Raw genomic sequence first — 20868 nt, 5'->3', positions numbered from 1 at the left:
ATGATTTTAAAAAAAATAATTTCATTATTCTTTAGTTACTTTTTCTGCTTAAGAAGAAAGAAAAAATGAACTGTTAACTATGAGGGTTTATTTAGAATGAAACCTACAACCGGGAACCACCAAAGAGAGATCGATATGCTGCAGGTTATTATGTAAACATATTATAAGTATATGTACATAGAAGGTGTAATAACCTCACCGAGGCGACCGAAGTATGTACCCTGGAGCGGGTATGCTTAATAGAGTATCGACATGTTACCCTAACGTTAATGGTGAAAGGCTGGTATATCAAGGGTATGTCAATAATTAAAGATTATAACTGTCAATCAAAATCCTTAGCCTGTACATCCCAACCATAGATAAATGTTAAGATAGAAATAACAGAAAGATTTTAATATTTACCTGGCTAAAACATCAAATGAATTTGAATAAAAAAGATACCCATACCAAAATGCCAAAGCTTATGTTCCCTTTTTGAATGAATCAATGTATTTAATTGTTTTCTTTTCAATTTCTCAGATTCAACCAATTGTATTGACAAATGATAAATGGACAGACGCTTTGCTTACATTTGTATTCTCCCTGTTCAATTACTTGATACCAGAAGAAATGAAATACGTAATAATAAAATTGGATGTCTCAGTTTTTCATTTTATATGTTTTACTATTTTTATAAGTATTTATTTATACTCTATATTAAATAAAGCATGGCAAAATTAACAGATGATATTCACCATTAATCCTAACTCATCCTAAGTAGGTATGTATTGGATGTTATTTCAATAATTAAATAGTATTCAAAAATAAAATAGTAGGGAATTATGACATTATACTCACAAACATTTGACACAACATCAACTGATAGGAGCAGATAACTTTCAGTAATATGGAAAGGCGTAATCTTTATGTTAAATATGCTTTACATCCCAATTTTAGAACCATCTCCCTGCTATTCATATGTTTACGAAAGCTAAACAACGTTTGAAGGATGTTAAAAACACTTTCAAAGCATAAACGTGTCAGGTTAAGGATACTTTATCGGTATCGAGATTAGTATCCAACCCTAGTCCAAATGTGCAAGAGGTGATTATTATCAAAATAATTACACAAGCCTTTAAATTCGATAATCTCTGGTTATACTGGTCTTGTTAAAAGCATTAAAGATGCAATAATTGGGGTTTAATCGTGTATATTATTTGTGTAATTAAGACAAAAATTTTGATATCAAATAACTTGTTTTACGGTTAGTGCATGCGCAATCATTACTTCATTCCATATTTTTCAGGATGTAATTAATTATTTTTTGTATTTTTATCTTGAAGTCAAATTTAATGACAATCTATATATAATCTATTGAAAACCATTTGATGAAACTTATATAATGTAAATGTTTTTTGATGTCTTATGTATGTTTATATGGAACAGACCTGCAGAAATCACTTTACAATTACTAATAACATTATAAAAACGTTAAATGGAATTGTAGACCACAATTTGTCTTTATTGTCGGACCGCATGTTCTCATTTCACTTCACTATAGATATAAATATTATGATTTTTGGCAGTATTGTCAAATACTTTCAGCACTTATTTGTACTTGTGAAAGTAATACCTATGCATTGGAATACAGTTATTATCAAAATGTTGGTAACTTTTGGTAATTAATAACATATTAAAAGCTTATCTTGATTCTTGAGTATAAAGATACGGCACATATTTTGTAACTTAAGCTTAAGTTTTTTAAATTTGCAATAATGATATCTTGCACAATTCTGGCACAATTGAATTCAAAGATAGATTCATTCAATTTCAAATTAGCGAAACTTAATCTCTGCAAAAATGTTTTAAAACGGAAATCGCGAAATTAAGTAGCCATGAAATAGAGTTGGTTTACAGCCGACTAAGAAAGCAAACGATAATAATTATTTTTACTAATTAAATGATAAAACTAGTAGTAATGACTTTTACAACTGGTCACAGAGCAGTATATCTACTTAATTATCATCTGTGAAGTAGGAGTTATGCTCACATATATCTGTAAGGCAATGTTAAGTATGACCCCGGTGTGTCCATGTACCCGTCTAGGGTGTTACACAACACTGCGTACTTTGATGGATTAGCCATTGCTATTAGTTATATGGTGTTACAATATTGGGAACAGAAATTTCCGGGGTGCATTTAAATTTCATTGCAGATCGGGGTATATAAATAAGGACTCGCTCTTTGGTAAATCATCCTCACTTCAGCGACTCTCACGAACAGGTAAGCAAACTTTTATATCATTGCGTTAGTATTACTTCTTGATATATCATTTGAATAACATACTAAGTAAGTAACAGGAGATAGTATTCCAAATATGTTTTATAGATATATTTGTGTCTGTAAGAAAATTTCGATGCAAAAGATTTTTTTTTTATTTTACCTATTTATTTATCTACTATTGACTTTTGTTAGGCGAATATGATATTCCATCTATATCGCTTACTATATATAGTATTACTTATATCGCGGAGTATGGATTTTTGCTTTCACTCTGACATTTCCTTTTCAGGATCATAATGAACTCAATCACCGTTACCCTTTCGGCTTTGGCCCTCCTTTTGGCTGTTGGATGCTGTCTCGGAGATGGCTATGGCATGGGCGGCGGATATGACGTATACGGAAGTGGAATGCATGGCGGATATAGCGGCGGATATGGCCACGGATACGGAAAGGGCTACGTAGGCGGATATGGCCATGGATACAGCGGATATGGAAAGGGATACGGCAAGGGATATACCACACAGGAAACAGCTATGTATGTTCCTTACTACGCCGGACCACCACCAGGCGCTCTTGCCGGAGCTGCCGTCGCTAACAACCAGGATGATAACTCACTCCTTTATTGTAAGCACTCATTTTGATTTTGTGTGAAATTTAAAAGCATTGAATTATTAATTATTTTAGTGATTAGGCGTTTTAGGAAGTCGTTATGCTATTTAAGTATCTAATTGATTTATCCATATCAATTGAAGCATTTATTTAGCCTATAAAATATTTTTTGAAAATTTGTATTCTTTAAAAGGATTGGAGTATCTTTAAAGGGAGTGTATGCTGGAAGCGAAAAAAAAATAATAATGTGAGCTTTACAATTTGGCGAGTCTTTTTCAATTCGGTCATGTATGGCCTGAAATATAGTAATAGCACATATTGAAATACAAATGTTATTCACAAGAATACATTGCCGAATAAAAATGAAATATCCGGGAGTATTACCAGTGTATAAGGCATTACACGTGTTTTTCATCATTAGAAGCAGGTATGGTCACTCTGTCAGAAAATAATAACTATAATGTATAAGATATATTGATGTTTCAATATTTATGGTTTTGTACCAACTCCAAAAACCACGACAATTTCTTTCTGAGAGACGAATGTTTCATATTATACCTTTGTTGTTGTTGTTATTGTATCAATTTAAATATGTTGTTTTACAGTGGGAGGTGGTCTTCTGCTTCTGTTGCTTCTCCTCAACAACAACAACAACAGCGGTTAAGTCGGCTACTTAAAACGGATAACAACGGGTCAGTATATTTGTTAAAATGAATAAATAAGAATATTGCAAGCTAAGTAAATGAAAAAAAAACCTATAAAGTAAAAAAAGAAATCAATTGAATGTGAAAATATAAGACATCCATGAAAAATAATATAGTCATCGCATGTTTGTGCTATTTACAGAACTACTTTCATTATAATATTTTAAAAGCAGGATCAAAATTAAAACATCCCACAACTAACATCTGAAATTGTCATACAATATGTACTGATTATACAATGTAAAAAGTTCCAAATTATGATAAAAAATATTACACATATAATCGTAATCATATATCTTACTAACCTGTTTATTTTTTATGATTTCAGATTTGATATTCCTGATTGTTTGTATGCGCAACTGTCCTTGGCTGCTACCAAAGACCCCTGTTTGTTCTCTGTTGGCATTTTCTGTATATACGTACTTGAATAAAGCATTTGGTTTGTTTGAAATTTGCAGTCATGTGTTCTTTTAAAAACAAATATGTGATACGCTCAGAAACTATTTAAGGAGAAACAAAAACTCTCTGTAAGAAAGTTAGTTTGACGAAGACTACAAGAATGTTTTATGGTCGATAAATTGATTTCTTTAGGAAGAACTCTATTATTTAAGTGTTTTAAAGACATGGTGTTTACTTGTTGTGTTATTCTTAATGTGTTTTCCCCTAATTTTCTGTTTACTTAATAGTTTAGATTTGACCTATATTGTATGATGGATATAGCTAATAATTTAAAGTTAAGGTTATATGTGCCGTGATCTTTCTACTCTTCTAAAGACATTGTGTTTACTTGCTGTTTTATTCTTAATAGTTTTTTTTCTAATTTTCTGTTTATTTAAGAGCTCAGATTTTACATATATTGTATGATTGATATGGCTAATAATTTAAAGTAAAGGTTATATGTGTCGTGATCTTTCTACTCATGAATCAAGACGAGATTTCAATATTTTATTCACCATCAAAAATTACCATTTTTTTGAGAATTACAATAAATCGGTTATAATTTCACAACTACAATGTACAAATAAATGATGAAAATAATTTAAAAATCAATATATTTACATCTAGTTGTGGTTGTTTTATTTTCGATTTTTACATTTACATGAACTCTGTGTTTTAAGTGATGTTTATAAGCCATCATATATATTTTCTGTCGATTTTAATGATTTTCACATCTCAATTAATCAAACTTGACGACTTTCAATAGATTACTGGGGACAAAACATAACGTCAAAATTTTCGCTAAGTTATGGCACTTATAACTTTACCTTTATTCTCTGTACCTATGTAATCGTTTCGATGACTGACTTCCATGCATGCACATTTTCATTTTTTTGTGAACGGATATTTGGATATTTACACGGCATACGTTAATATCGATAAAAAGGCGATAGTCCGACGCATCCCCCAACCTAGAAGGGAATATCTCATCTTATTCGTACCTTTATGCAAAATATATATTTAAGGTTAATGCTCTGGTGTATGCATAATGAATGTAAAATGACCAGTAGCATTATAGCTTGGAGTCCGAGAATTAGGCTAATGATTGTCCGTGTGGTGGTGAAGGTCCAGTGGCAGTCTCTCCAGGCTTATAATGTATTACTTCTAAGAATTTGCGGTTTATCAAAAATCTTATCGTCGGAGACCCATGGGTGATCGCACCACTCTACGTTACACTTATCACCCGTGGACAAATTCCTCGTAAAATCCTCGTAAAATATGTTAATTTACATACTAGAATTGACCAGTTAGAATACTTGAAACTCTTCAGAATGAAGGCTGGTTTATTAGCTTGTAGGGCGCCCATAAAAACATGTGAGTTTTGTATAAAAACGATTAAGGACAAATCATACAGATCTCTATCTTCTTAGTCAAGAACAATATGGGGAAATATTTCGGTGTTTATCTATTGAGTCGGTGAACGGAAATATCTGTAACCAGTGTGTAAACAAACTGAACAAAATAAATCAGCTGAATGGAAACATCGTCACCTCCAAACCAAAGTGAAAGATCACACAGACTAGGCGTTAATACGATAACATTGACGAAGATATGGTCACACAGACTCTGTAATATTACGTTGCCCTAATTAATACCTTATACCTAATAACATTAAGACTATAAGTATAAAACACTCATATTACCATACCTATTTCTGTCCTAATAAAGTATAATATTATTACAGAAATACCTAATAAAGTCCTATACTGCTTTGAACGAAGCTAACAACGCCTTTGTGCATAGTTTACCTGACCCATACACGCACGTGTATACACCGCTCGTGCGCTCACAGTATCGCGTACCCAAACATTCGCCAGGTGAAGTGTTGCCGTATTCTGTACATAACGCTTACTCTGATTGGGTGGAATCCCATCGCAAAACTGTACTGGAACCAATCAAATTCTTCAGGCATATAAATTACCTACGAGGATTTTACGAGGAGTTTGCCCACGGGTGATAAGTATAGCGTATAAACGCTTAGTGTAGTGCGATCTCCCGTGGGTCTCCGACGATGCAGAAATTGATGAATGTCAAGTTTACCTAGATTAATCTACATGTACCGGTAATGGTTGCTTAATTTTATCTATACTTCGGTGTCAAATATGTAGGTCTGAAGTCCTGACATTCTCCTCTGTAACACTCCCTTTCCGAAACAAAAATTGAAAAAAAATCTTAGAAGCAATATTAACATACGGAAATTTATATTGATGGCCTAAAATAAGGTTATCACACCAAAGAAATTCACAGTGAAGCCTTATTTCGCTGTTTTGCCATCTGACGCAGTGATAGTCAACTATAGCTAACACGCGGTAATTAGGACGACGGCGGAAAACATAACACGACCCGCGTTATGAAAATTAATATTTGATTCATTTTAATCTAGTTATTCAGAAAGTTATGATAAGTGTAGTGTTAGCGGTAAGCTTATGATAGTTGCCACGCTACAAAATTATCAATCTGATTTTACATTCTCATTTTAAAAATCAAAAGCCAGTCAGAAAGCCTTGAAATGTGTACTCAACACTTCAATATTAAATGGAAAATATCCTGATAGTTAAAGTTTTCCATTTTGTGTAGTGTCCCAGAGAAATAAAGAGGAAATTCAGAGATTCTTTACTCCTTCGATAGACACACTTCGTCGGATGTAATGCTTTGTATTATTGTGTCTTTTGATTTGCGATATTTCGCATATCTTATTTGCACGTGTTTATTAGCTTTGAAACCTGATTTAAATTGCGTCAAACTGTTATTTATTTAAATTATGACATGGGTGTCACGTTATTGATTCTTTAATGCATTAAATTTTCCACATTTTTTAGTTAAAGGACGGGTATCACTTTGGACCGTTTAACGGCCACTTAGTGACAAGCAAAATCCTTTTGAATGAAGATACATTAGGGTGAGATGCATATTGTATGCTACTCAGAATATCCGATTTTTTTCTGCACTCATAGTAATTTTGGGTCAAAGGTCGAAGGGTGAAAATTCAAATTTTTATGGTTTAAGTCCTTATTAGAATAGCCGTAGTATTTTTTGCATGTAAATATTGGGTTTGTGAAGTTCAGTTAAAAAAAATGATGAAAAATTAGGTCGCAGTGACCTTGTTAAGTATTTGTTCCATTTTAGCATTAAAATATTTATGCTGAAAACTAGAATTTTTGAACGATTTTATAGCTTGAATTTAATGTTTAATCATCATCGTCATCATCAAGATCATCATCATCATCATCATCATCATCATCATCCTTATTATTAATCAATATAATCATAGTCTATCACTTATCATACTCTCATCATATACCAATCATACAAGAACAATCAAACTATCCTATCCACATCATAAAACATACACACTCACCTCTCTAATACTTATTTCATTCATGAGAACTGTTAAATGTGATATTAGTAAATTAGATTTACGTTAAGGCGTATAGTATATATACTGATAGAGGTATATTGCACTTTTGTAGAGCAGAAAGAAAAGAAATACAAAAAAGAAGTAAGATAAGAATTGAGAAAGGAGGGAGAGGTAGGCTAATATATTTGTGGTAGTCGGTCTGGTCAACATCAATCCTTATTTCACAATTATTATTATAATACAAACATTAATATGCATGTTTCACATTTTTCTCATGTTACTGATTATAATATACCCAATTCAACAGTCTATTAATTTATTGACACTTTGAAATTAAAATCACTTAGCATTGTAATTAAAGTTAGAAATGTTACATACAAAACAATTTTGAAATTTCCGTGGGTAAACACTTGTCAAAATTGGTATTATAAAAATAATAAACTAACTTCCAAATGATAATTAGATAATTTCTGGTAACTGTAAATCTACTTTGTTTCGCGTGTGGTTTTACTTTCGCGAATTCAGCAATAAAGGTAAATTTGCAAAATACAATCTTGCACAGCTCTTGCACAATTAAATTCAAAGATAGTTTCATTCAATTTCAAATTCGCGAAACTTAATCTCTGCAAAAATGTTTTAAAACGGAAATCATGAAATTAAGTAGCCATGACATATTGTTGGTTTACAGCCGACTGAGAAAGCAAACGATAATAATTATTTTTACTAATTAAATGATTAAACTAGTAGTAATGACTTTTACAACTGGTCACAGAGCGGTATATCTACTTAATTTTCATCTGTGAAGTAAGAGTTATGCTTACATATATCTGTAAGGCAATGATAAGTGTGACCGTGGTGTGTCCATGTACCCGTCTAGGGTGTTACACAACACTGCGTACTTTGATGGATTAGCCATTGCTATTAGTTATATGGTGTTACAATATTGGGAACAGAAATTTCCGGGGTGCAATTGAATTTCATTGCAGATCGGGGTATATAAATGACTCGCTCTTTAGTAAATCATCCTCACTTCAGCGGCTATCCCGAACAGGTAAGTAAACTTGTTAAAAATTATAGCTCTGCTTTAACACTATTTCCTGATATATCGATACGATATACCATGCTAAGTAAGCCTGGTATTACATTTTACAGAAGAAAGTATTTAAAGAAGCAAATAAGTCGGAACAGATATATCTGTGACGATATGAAAATTTCTATGCAAAAACCTTTTTTTTATTATTTTTTTTTTATTTTATTATTTTTTTTCCTTTGCTGGTTTCTTTGTTTCTTTGTTGGTTTTTTTTACTTTTAACTTAAGTTAGGCGAATGAAAAAGTCCTCTTATCAATGTATTTCTAATTTCACTCTGATATGTCTTTATCAGGATCAAAATGAACTCTATCACCGTTACCCTTTCGGCTTTGGCCCTCTTTATGGCCGTTGGCTGCTGTCTTGGAAATGGCTATGGCGGCGGATATGACGTATACGGAAGTGGTATGTACGGCGGATATGGCGGCGGATATGGCCACGGATACGGAAAGGGATACGTAAGCGGATATGGCCATGGATACAGCGGATATGGAAAGGGATACGACAAGGGATATACCACACAGGAAACAGCTATGTATGTTCCTTACTACGCCGGACCACCACCAGGCGCTCTTGCCGGAGCTGCCGTCGCTAACAACCAGGATGATAACTCACTCCTTTATTGTAAGTAGCCATTGTGTTTTTATGGAATTAAATAATATATTAAGTACTATTAGATAAGACGTGTTGATTAATCGTGATACCAATTTTTTTATCTAATTAATTAGTTTAGTACGTTGTTCATTTATATTATATTAATAAATGTTTTATTAATTTTTTTTTGTTAATTTTTAAATAACGTTTGAAAAATTGTTTGTGTCTTTTTAATGCGGTCTTTTGTCGCCTAGAGATATACTAATAACATATTTAAAATGATAAATATTGTAATGTATATAAGATTTGTACCCTTACATTGCCAATCAAAAATGGTATTAAATAAAATATTTGTGGTCACTATGATCAGCTTATTATATATAAAACACAATATTACAAATATATTATAATGTAACAAATAAGATACTGAAATGGTCACTGTAATATATTAGATGGATACTGATGTTTTAATACCCGTGGCTCTGTACCAATACTGTAACACATTGGATGGATACTGATGTAATAATATCCATGGCTCTGTACCAATACTGTAATATATTAGATGGATACTGATGTTTTATAATTCATGACTCTGTACCAATACTGTAATATATTAGATGGATACTGATGTTTTATAATTCATGGCTCTGTACCAATACTGTAATATATTAGATGGATACTGATGTTTTAATACCCGTGGCTCTGTACCAATACTGTAACACATTAGATGGATACTGATGTAATAATATCCATGGCTCTGTACCAATGCTGTAATATATTAGATGGATACTGATGTTTTAATACCCGTGGCTCTGTACCAATACTGTAACACATTAGATGGATACTGATGTAATAATATCCATGGCTCTGTACCAATACTGTAACATATTAGATGGATACTGATGTTTTAATACCCGTGGCTCTGTACCAATACTGTAATATATTAGATGGATACTGATGTAATAATATCCATGGCTCTGTACCAATACTGTAATATATTAGATGGATACTGATGTTTTATAATTCATGACTCTGTACCAAATCCCTAAACACCATGAAAGTTACTCCAATTGAAATATTTTACTGTTGAAGCATATTTTCCTGTAGCTTGTATGTACAGTGGAATTCACCATATGCTTTGAAACTCAATCAATTCCATATTATACAGCTTTGTTATTTTTGTATTATTTAAAACTGTCGTTTTACAGTGGGAGGTGGTCTTCTGCTTCTGTTGCTTCTCCTCAACAACAACAACAACAGCGGTTAAGCTGTCTACCTATAGCGGATAACAACGGGTCAGTATATATTTTTTTTATTTATTTTTTTCAAAATAAACGAATAAAAATACAAAAAACTAGGTAAAGTTCATTTTCGATAAGTAAATAGCAAAAATAGAGAACATTAAGAAAAAATTGAAAATAGATTAATAGAAAAAATAAGAATATAAGATATCAATATAAACTATAATGATCAGCTCATTTTTATCATATTTACAGAATTACTTTTACTTTTATTCCTGTCACACTTTTCAAGGAATGTTCAAAATTAAAACAATATATTTTTTTACTGACCATACATTGGAAAATGTTGTATATCATAATTCATTATGTTTTTCTTAAATTTTATTGTTTACATTTTCAGATTTGACTTTTCTTATATTTTTTATGTGTGCGCAACTGTCCTTGGCTGCTACCAAAGACCCCTGTTTGTTCCCTGTTGGTATATTTTCTGTATATATGTTCTTGAATAAAGCATTTGTTTGTTTGAAAATTCGCAGTCATTTATTTAAAGACTAAGACCATCACGGATAAATTGGCTCTCACGTACCATATATTCTATAAGAATATGAAAACTATTTGATAACGATTCTAATAACTTAGCTCATATTGATTCTTACTTAAAGTTGCTCCACCGCTGACCAGTGGTATTTATTCACTATCAAAAACAGGAGTAGACGATTTACTATGTTTCTTCAGTTACAAAAGTTACTGACTTTACACCATTACCACCATTGAAAAGTTTGAGCTTCTAATTTTACTTCAAGTTAAAAATATGAAAAATAATTAATTGCATCCCGAAAAAATTGCGTATCACTATATCCTTTATGGAATGAAGTACTGATTGCGCATGCACCAAAGGCAAAATAAATGATTTTATATTATTTCTTGTTTTAATTAGACATATATATACACGATTAAACACCAGTTATTGTTCAAATGATGAATATCATTTATGCTCTGTCGGCGGTGGAGCATCTTTAAGTCCAATGTCATAAGGCATTGACAGTCAGGTGAAGGTTATGTGCCTGGGGATTTTGTAAGTTTTACAACAAAATCATTCTATTATTATACTTCCGTCAATATTCGGTTTGATTAACCCAAACAAATTTATTTTTCTCTCTTAAATATTGTCCTCATTTTATTGGTATAATATCCATTCAGGTGACGTTGACATAACACATATTTTGTCACTGTTCTACCAAATGGTCCTTTATGGCTTAGCCAACAAAAACAATTTTACTGAAAAATATTATTGTTTTCATACAATAAAGTGTGGTACCGGTTCTGGAATTTGAATATTCAACCTAGCATAAAGCATGTATCGTAAAGCATGACCATTGTAATCATGTGAATAAAATAAATATAATAATTATCTTCAAACGATTTTATTGTATATTAAACTACATTCAAATTGTATGAGTATTGCGATGACTTTAGGTCCCATTCTTTATACGACTCATTTTCTGTTGAAATTGAATATTCTGAAAATAGAAAAAAAATATTGAAAAATCAAGGATTAAAGGAAAGATTTCTTCTGAAAACGAATACAATTTCTCTATACAAATTTAAACACTGTTTTATAATATATAAAGCTCGTTTTCTTTAAGTCAGAGTGTAGTTTTATGTATCCGAATTGTAGAGGTTGGTGGACGTGAATATATAGAGAATAGATCTGTCAAGACCAAAATACATCGAGATAAACGAATCATTTGAGTTAAACGAGATGTCTAAGATACATGAGTTCAAGTTAAACAAGTTCAACTGCATATGATGTCATTGATATCTTATATATATTAACTATAATAGCGTTAATAAGAGGAACGTTCATACTTACAAATAAAGTGTTTCAATTTTTTAGCCGAAGGAGTTATTCGCTAAAAACGGGAGCAGGAAGATAGCTATTCCTATAAAAGTAAAACGTATCATATCAATCCAAGAAGAACATATTAATTAATTAATTCATTCATTCAATAAAAAATGTATTTTTTTTCATATATTCATTCATGCATTCATTCATTCATTCATTCATAGTAAAATTAATATCAAAATTGATATTTGGTTCAGACGCTAATCGTTCCTTTATGTTTTATTAGTAATTAATGGTTATTACCAAACCAATGTATTTAACGCATCAACCATTCCGTATGACTACAGAATTAGGTCACCGTTTACTTACCAATAAGTATCAAGTCCCTGTATGCTGTAGATGGCGGAGGGACCGGGGGCATGTTAATACCAGTAGTTTGGTAACCGTAACCTTGACCACTTCCGTAGGCATAACCTAGGCCATACATGTTTCCGTATTGACCATTTTGGCCTTTATACCCTCCACACTGACTTCCTACCACACAGAACACTAAAATGAAGGCGACGGCGGTGATTGGCTTCATGGTACTCCTGAAAATAGAAAAAATATCTCAAAGATGTTTCATTTATTATGTATTTCAAACTTAGTTTTAGAATTATTGATAATAACATGTATATTTATAAGGTACAAATTCAGTAAAATGTTGTTTTAAAGATGTTTCAATAATTACTGTAAACCAAATTGTTTTTGTGGCAACTTAAATTCGCGTTTTTAGACTTTTGCACGAGGATTTAAATTCGCAATCTAAACATCTGGATTTTCAATTTTAACACTTTTGCGGTGATTTATTTATGCGATTTCTTATCTGGAAATAGGATAAAAAATTTACTGTTTATTAAGATTAATATTCATATAAAATAATTATGATTACATACTGTAAACGGAATAAACGGAAAAATTTTATCGTTATCAAATTTTAATGGACAACCTAAGTTGAAAAAGTCAATAATGATGAATCCACGCAATCACAAATATTGCCGCATAAGAGACTTGCAAAATGTATTATTGGTCCATAATTATAGCACGAAAAGCGCCAAAATAATATCACACGCAATCACAAATATTGCCGCATCAGAGACTTACAAAAGGTATTATTGGTCCATAATGATAGTACGAAAAGCGCCAAAATATTATTAGCGCTAAATATATGCCTTGACAGTATGTATTTATTAATCAGGTTCTAGTCTACTGAAATGGTGTTTCAAAAATGTTTCAATCATTTGGTCTCTTTTTCAGTTAGCACAGAAAATTACTGTGTAAAAGCTGTTTTCAAATATATATAAAACACTGGTAATAATTGTATATTTAAAACTAGTTATTTTGAGCTTGATCTAATCCATAAAATTGTTGGTTTTTTTTCAATCCAAATGAAATATTAAATTTAATTTTACCTAAAAATTAAAAATCAATTTTTTAATTGAAACTGATAAAAAATTCATGTAAGTTAGTGATATGTCATTGTTTCTATAATTAACTTTATATATACGTATACCAAATTCTGAATGTTAATTATCATACGTGAACGACAAAATATTCCAACGCTTTGACATGGTCAGGGTGAGCGTAACAAATACATATAAATAGATATATCGCACCTTACCTATATTCTTGATTTCTGCTTGGATTTCTAGCAACCAATTAAATACAAACTAAATTTAAATAAATATGTAAATATTATCTTATAATTGAGGAGTGATTTTCATATTTATATTCCTACCTTCCAATGTGGCTGTATCACCAGCGCCTATTTCCACAAGCTCCGTAGGTGTTCTGTTAACGTCATCCTACCCTATAAGGAATCTCGGTGAATGTTGTTCCCATGCTGACCCCAGAAGTCAAAGGTTAACAATGAATCCGGAAAGGCTTATCTTTCGATATACATAGAATGCATTCTTAAAGCTGTATCGCCTCAAGCTAACCGGAAACGCTGAGATGTGTGGGTAGTTTTAAGGATTCAATCTACTGACAATTTCTAAAAGAAAGCATATTGACAATTATATAATAGAATGTAATTAAACAATAACACCCAACTGAATTTTATAAATTATCATAAAGTTGTATAAATCTGTCAATTTTTTTCTGATTGACTATTAAAAGATTTGGAATTAACTCTACCATAAACTTCCAAAATAAAAGGATTGACTAATATACATACATGTACAATGTACATAATAAAATGTAATTAAGGACCTTAATGAAGAAAAGGTATTAATACGTTTCAACCTTGAACGACTCAAGATGAATAAGACCCTTTAAACTATATTACCTTTTAAGTGAATATAGGTAAATAATGTATAGCGAAGTATTCCGATATTCCAGTAATTAACACCTTTTTTTATAATTAGTTTTCAACCCTCAGTTGCCATTGTAGTCCAATGCGAATCTAAAATGAATTAACTGAACGACATCCATTGAGGAAAACGCTTTCTCTTTCACAGCAGCTGGTCTTATTGGCTAATGGTCATTTCTGCAAATACTATAGAACAGAAATTAGGATATAACCTTTGCTGATTTTAATATGATTCATGATCACTACTTACGATACGATATCTATCTAAATACCTGAGGATGCGATATAATAACTGTATTATTGATGTATAAATTAATCCAGCTTGTAACGAGGATTTTCTTTGGTTGAACAATTTATGGTATACTCTCCAAAAGAATAAGCCATCAGGCCCCGATTTCTCGAAAGAAAAGTGCAGACTTAAAGGGACAATTCAGTCTAAGAGAACGTTAAAATTTGTACATGTATCGGAAAAAACCCAGTTCTAATGGTAATTAGATCAGTCGGTTTTACTGTGATATGCCTGAAAAGCCCACGGTGGCGACTTGTGTGTGAAATGTTCAAAATCGCTCGCTGTCCGCCATTACACACTGTGGTCAAACTTCTTGTATGCCGAACCCTGTCCCTTGCTCGTAGGGTAATGCAACTTTTGTCTACAACTGCTCAAATTGCTCTGACAGTAGTGTGTTCACCTTATTAGGTGCATTGTCTTGCCTAAAAATCATTTTATCACCTTCTCAATGGTTATGTAGTTCATTTGTTTAACGGGCGTGACTTTGGCTCGGGTAAAGGTACAGCGTTCATATTGTACCTGCTTAATCGTATTGATCAACGATTTGATATTTCAACGATATAAATTAAAATACTTAACAATGTCGAGGAATTTATAAATGTTTTACGTTATATGTTTCATAAGAAATGTAGAACAATACATTTATGCTATATTTTGCTTCTTGGTTATGCAAAAGAATCAGCCTGAGTGAATTGTCTCTTTAAGTCAAAATTTAAGATTTAAGAATTTCTCCTTATGTAACTTATGAGAAATCGGGGCCAGGTCATTAACGCCGTTTCTGGTTTGCAGATACAACTACGCAAGGAAAAAAAATCCCTGAAGATAAGTTTCGCGGGATAATATTGAAGTATTTTTGTTAGTTTGATTCGGGTTGTATTAGTTTAAAATTCCATTAACAGCCAGGGTGAGCTAAGGACGTGCCAGGTTTGTTGGTGGAGGAAAGACGGAGATACCGGAGAAAAACCACCGAGCAGTTGTCAGTACCTGTCAACTGCCCCACGTAGGATTCGAACTCGCGATCCAGAGGTGGAGGGTTTGAGGTAATATGTCGTGACATCTTAACCACTCAGTAACCGCAGCCCTATTTACGTCCCTTATCTATTTCACAAAAGTCATCTCTATTTAAACATGAAAATAATTATATTGTGAAAGCATCCAGGAAACGATGTCGTGCGACAACCCTAAAAACACCATGTGTTTTAAAACAAGAAAAAAACAATTACTGAATGAGATATTCTTGACAGATAGGTGTCTTTAATCAACTAAAAATGTTTGAACTTTTCTTGAAATGAATTCAAACATTTTTCTAAACATTTATTAATCAAATCTAATTTGGGTAGCGTCAAGTCATATGCTATATAATATGAAAATATAGATGAATTGGCTTGGATCCGAAAAAAACCAATCCTAATTACATTTTGTTTTATATTTGAATGAAACTTTCAGTTCGAGAATTATGCTAACTATCTTCACCTGAAGGATATGAAGTACTAATGTAAAACGTTTTACGATGGTTATCGTAATTGTTTTGTAAAATGCATCTATAAACTGTACACCATTCCTATTACATCAAACTGAATAAAGTGCAGTTTTAATAATTTTATTATATTTCTTGAAAAACGCTTCTGTAGATTTGTCACTGCTAGTATTCATTGATATGGAAGATCATTTGATAAATTCGGTAGCGCACTTTCTTCAGGAGCTCAAGGAACTTATTTTAGTGGGTACTACCCGGATTCACACAAACAATTTTTCATACTGTTATGATACTTAAAAAATGTTGACTTAAAGTTAAAGGTATTAGACACTGTTTATATTAGTCATATTTTGTTTGCTTATATATATCACTTGGTAAAACATATCTAAGTTGATAAAAAGTGTGCATGCATTAGGCCTAAACCTAGGTATAACTTTTGTGCCGTAGCTTGGTGTCTGTGTTGCTGTATATATAAACGTTACGAAGTAAATATGGCATATAAGAAGTCATCTTATTCATCGCAAACATTTCTATTATATATTTTTAGGAACATGGAACATAAGAGGGAGACTAGGTTTAAGAAAAATATTCAAACGCTGTATTTAAGGCAAAACATGCAGATTTGTATAAATGTACTTAATAGAAAAATCCTAAATCTAACATTTTGTCTTACAAACAGTATTCCCAGTACGTTCAGATGACGTTATTTAAGCATTAAACTATCTTCCTATGGCATCTATGGTCTATATAAATGCCATAGCTTTGCAAACAATATTCATAATGTGCGCTAGACCATAAATACCATATGAAGATAGTTTAATGCTTATATTTACATTATCAACTCATTTTGGGGTCTTTGCTTTAACATTGTTTAAGCTAGACAAGGAAAATCCGTTTATCAACGACGATATAATATATAATTCAAATCCTCCTTTTGCAAGACAGGGTCTCGATGTGTATGCCTTTGTAAAGTAGAATGTGGTCAAACTAGCGCTCCTGGTACATGCTATAGACATAAGTTAACATAATGCCATTGTTATATGATGACAGAAATAAAGTTTGAAGCCTATAGACTTGTTAAAATGCAATGTACAATTTTGGATACATTGTCAAATTAACAGACAACATTACAATCTACGAGTCAAAGGTAATAGTGATAAGGTTGGACCCGTTGTATAGTAGACATTTTTTTAATGTTTTTACTAACTAAGTTATGTTGAAATAATACACCAATGTATAGGCATACAAAATATCATTGGTTTAAATAGGGTATAAAACATTAGATATCATTGTAAAATCCATTACAAACATAGTACAAACAAGACAATATTATTTTTCATATTTTAATTAACAATTAATCAGTCGGTAGACAATAACAACTTAGTTTCTCTAAAGACTCCAGACCCCAGGATATCTGAAAATAGAAAAAAATAATACAATAAAATAATATAATATAAAAGCGCAATTCAACAGTATTATAATACTGTATTACTTACTGCAAATCACCCTAATATCGTGAAATAATTTTATCGCGAAATTTCCCGAGAGAGCCTGAACGCGAATTCAAATGTTTCAATTTCCTGTTTTTATTCTTTATTTGCATATTACAGACTTAATACCTTGCGGGTAGGTATTGATTCTGACGTGATGTGTTTGCGAACGTAACGTCATATATACTTTTCGAAGAGAACGATGGGAATTGTGATCACATGTTATAATGATGTAACAATCAATACCTGACCGCAAGGTATTAACTCTGTTATATGCAAAGACGGAATATAAAGTAAAAAAAGTTGTAGCGATTATAATGGCTTAATTATAAAAATTATAACTTTTCATAATTTCAACATCTCTGAGTGTTTTAATCAAGTTGTGTAGGAATTCAGAAATTAATTTGCAGTGCTAGCTTATGAACCTACCAATGAGAACAGTCGTGGACCAATAGTGCAGTGATCAGTTTCTTGTTAAAGCAAACAGGATTGCGAAAGCTGAAAAGACAGAGCAATATACAGTTGAAGAGACATTCAAAATTTTCATAAAATGTACAAAAAAACATCTTACTAACATTTATTCAGCTGTTAAAAGTCCCCTTCATTACTAAGGCTAACAAAGATAACATATGATTTATATTTTTTAATACTTTCAGTGTTTTTTCTGCCTATATATTTGGGGCCGAAATAAGGCCCCATTCCCAATTGTTTTTTTTGTTATTTTTTCCCAAATCTTTGTCTAAATTTCCCAAATCCGTGAGTTGACGCCTATTTTGTGCAACGAAACCTAAAAATTACGGAAATCCCAAGTCTAAGTGTCGTATTTTAGTATCCATTCTTACACTTAATTCTTAGAGAAGCATAATTGTCTATTTCTACCTTTTCCAAAATTTCCATAAACACCGTTTAAATTTTTCATTTCCTACTTTTATCGCACAAAATTTCCCAATTTTCACCAAGTGGCAATTTCCCAAAATACCCAGGAAAAACACTGACTTTAACATTAAATACTACTCATATTACTAAAAAAGATTATCTTCATAAAAAGTAATATCTCAATATAAAAATGGAACCCGACATAAAACTTGACAGTCTTATAGCTAGTTGTTCTAACAGGTCAAACAATTGGACTGTAAATGTAAAAAAAAATAATTTTGGCGGTTTTAAAATTTTCGCGATATGGATGTAAGAGTATCGTAGTTCATTCTGATAAAAAAATCGCGATCACAGCAATGCGAAACCGTAAAAATAACTACTCCACGAAAATAATCAGTCATACAGTATTTGAAAGTATCTAAAACAACAAATTTACCCCCAAAAGCAGCTATGAGTCCAATGCCGGTTCCATATGGGGAGTCTTCGTCCCTTCCTTGAAGAGTGAAGTCAGGAAGTTCTGGGTTCGAAAACGGAATTATGGTCTGAGATGTTTGTGTGGCACCTTTTCCGTAGCCTTTGTAGCTACCGCCTTTGTCGCCGTACCCACTGTAGTAGCCACCCTTTACGCCATAGCCGCTGTAGTAGCCTCCTTTACTGGCATACCCCATGCCACCACTGTATCCACCTTTGGACCCATAGCCGCCGTAGGTGTTGCCACAAACCGCCGCCAGCATACAGGACAAAATAACAATCCTAAGCCTAAGAAAATAACCATACTTATATTAGTATATGTTTTAAATATATTCTGTTTTTGCACATTGTAGAGTTATATGCCCTTGCGGGTATGTATTGATTGTGACGTCATATGTTTGTGAGCGTAACGTCATACTTGTCGGAGAAAACGACGTGAATTGTGCTCACGTAATAATGACGTAACAATCGATTCCTATCCGCAAGAGAATGAACTCTGTAATATGCATAAACGGAATGACATTATAAGGCATTAATGTTTTTCTATTCAACTAAGCTTTCAATAAATACTACATTAGATTAATCAGATGTACTGCTGAATTTAAACGTACTCTTACTGCGGTTTCTCTATAATATATATTTAAATACCTACATTAACCTTAACGTTATAATGCATATGTAATATTTGTATGCTTTTGTAATAATCTAAGACAGTTATCTATAAGAAAACAGTTATCTATAAGAAAAGGTAATGTACTGAGACCAAACAATTTTTTGCGGTGACCTTATTTCGCGTTTTAATGTCTAAATAATATATCGAAACAATCAAATGACGTCATATATGACTATATGGTTGTAATGTTATCCGTAGCACTATTTCGAGGAGTTGTGATTTTTGTGATTTCTGCATGCGGTATTAACTCAGAAGCGAAAATCAGTGATTGACAATATTTATCTAATTGTACATACAAACTAGAACGGTTCATTCAACATTCACATATCGAGGAAAAAAGAAAGATGTTCTCGTATAAAGATAAACGTGTTCGTGTAAACGTCATCTGACAAATAATAAACAAGACGTAACTTATGTGTACTATTATATACATACTGCGACATTTCGATTTCCGAGAAAATCATTTTCCCGTTTTAATTTTAAATCGCGATTTCTTTTACTCGCGCAATAATCGGCTTTGCGATACGTCGATGAATGGCATGCTAGCTACTATGATATACTTAATTCCTAGATTAGTATCATTGGTACACTTTACGTCCCTATCGTTATGCTATTTTATCGTGAACACCATCCAAATAACAATTTATGGTTTCTTCAAACAATTTTGATGAATCAAAGTACTTGGAGGCGAGGTATGGACAAAAATATCCTTAAACACCGTCGGCCTTTAGATACGTATTTAATTCATAGTGTATATAAGTTAGAAGTTATTTGTCTTTTTTTTTGTTAAATAAGTCTTTTCGTAAAGGTTCATTTTGTGACACATTCTTCCACCGACTTGAACAGTATACATACATAACTAACCATCAATTTTAATCATTATTATAATGTATTTTTGCATTGTTTATATATCTAAAAAAGGAAAATCAACTTACATTTTGCTCGGTCGGTCTGGGGACGTGTGGCTATGAGACTTGCTGATCCACAGTGGATTAAACTCCGGTCATTTTACATGACCTTTGACTCTACTTATTTGCATAAA

At 32.1% G+C, this 20868-nt stretch overlaps 3 protein-coding genes and 1 long non-coding RNA gene across 5 annotated transcripts; 2 read left to right on the top strand and 2 right to left on the bottom strand.

The window, feature by feature from the left end:
- Positions 1-2182: 2182 nt before the first annotated feature.
- LOC138322469 (neuropeptide-like protein 31) lies at positions 2183-4026 on the top strand. Its single transcript, XM_069266494.1, has 4 exons — positions 2183-2262; positions 2552-2886; positions 3477-3563; positions 3904-4026. Exons 2-3 carry the CDS (start codon positions 2559-2561, stop codon positions 3533-3535), a joined length of 387 nt encoding a protein of 128 aa, XP_069122595.1. The 5' UTR covers positions 2183-2262; positions 2552-2558; the 3' UTR covers positions 3536-3563; positions 3904-4026.
- A 4415-nt stretch (positions 4027-8441) lies between these two features.
- LOC138322470 (neuropeptide-like protein 29) lies at positions 8442-10883 on the top strand. Of its 2 annotated transcripts, XM_069266496.1 has the most exons (4): positions 8442-8482; positions 8815-9143; positions 10322-10408; positions 10755-10883. In XM_069266496.1, the coding sequence occupies exons 2-3, from the start codon at positions 8822-8824 to the stop codon at positions 10378-10380; spliced, it is 381 nt and encodes a 126-aa protein (XP_069122597.1). In that variant the 5' UTR covers positions 8442-8482; positions 8815-8821; the 3' UTR covers positions 10381-10408; positions 10755-10883. The 2 variants fall into 2 exon arrangements, with proteins under 2 accessions (XP_069122597.1, XP_069122596.1); XM_069266495.1 differs by lacking the exon at positions 8442-8482 and having other exon boundaries at positions 8491-9143.
- Positions 10884-11762: 879 nt separating this feature from the next.
- On the bottom strand, positions 11763-14094 carry LOC138322467 (uncharacterized). The gene is made up of 4 exons (XR_011208402.1): positions 13978-14094; positions 12570-12790; positions 12228-12297; positions 11763-11874 (listed from the first exon to the last, which is right to left on the bottom strand). It is a non-coding gene; the product is annotated as an uncharacterized lncRNA (long non-coding RNA).
- Positions 14095-17645: 3551 nt separating this feature from the next.
- On the bottom strand, positions 17646-20868 carry LOC138322466 (heterogeneous nuclear ribonucleoprotein A3-like). Its single transcript, XM_069266493.1, has 4 exons — positions 20762-20868; positions 19119-19441; positions 18236-18304; positions 17646-17730 (listed from the first exon to the last, which is right to left on the bottom strand). Coding segments are annotated over exons 1-3 (360 nt in total). The 5' UTR covers positions 20764-20868; the 3' UTR covers positions 17646-17730; positions 18236-18269.

The sequence above is a fragment of the Argopecten irradians genome, chromosome 4 (genome assembly GCF_041381155.1).
Source record: "Argopecten irradians isolate NY chromosome 4, Ai_NY, whole genome shotgun sequence".
Lineage (NCBI taxonomy): Eukaryota > Metazoa > Mollusca > Bivalvia > Pectinida > Pectinidae > Argopecten > Argopecten irradians.
The sequence above is the reverse complement of the archived record's forward strand: the minus strand, read 5'-3'. Positions and strand labels throughout refer to the sequence as shown.

What these genes read in the sequence shown, in the direction of transcription:
- LOC138322466 (XM_069266493.1), bottom strand. An exon ending in ACTCATAGCTGCTTTTGGGG is followed by an intron (nt 18,305 to 19,118) that starts GTAAATTTGTTG and finishes CTGTCTTTTCAG; the next exon opens with CTTTCGCAATCCTGTTTGCT.
- LOC138322470 (XM_069266496.1), top strand. Translation starts at nt 8,822, where the DNA reads ATGAACTCTATCACCGTTACCCTTTCGGCTTTGGCCCTCTTTATGGCC. An exon ending in TGATAACTCACTCCTTTATT is followed by an intron (nt 9,144 to 10,321) that starts GTAAGTAGCCAT and finishes GTCGTTTTACAG; the next exon opens with TGGGAGGTGGTCTTCTGCTT.
- LOC138322469 (XM_069266494.1), top strand. Translation starts at nt 2,559, where the DNA reads ATGAACTCAATCACCGTTACCCTTTCGGCTTTGGCCCTCCTTTTGGCT. An exon ending in TGATAACTCACTCCTTTATT is followed by an intron (nt 2,887 to 3,476) that starts GTAAGCACTCAT and finishes GTTGTTTTACAG; the next exon opens with TGGGAGGTGGTCTTCTGCTT.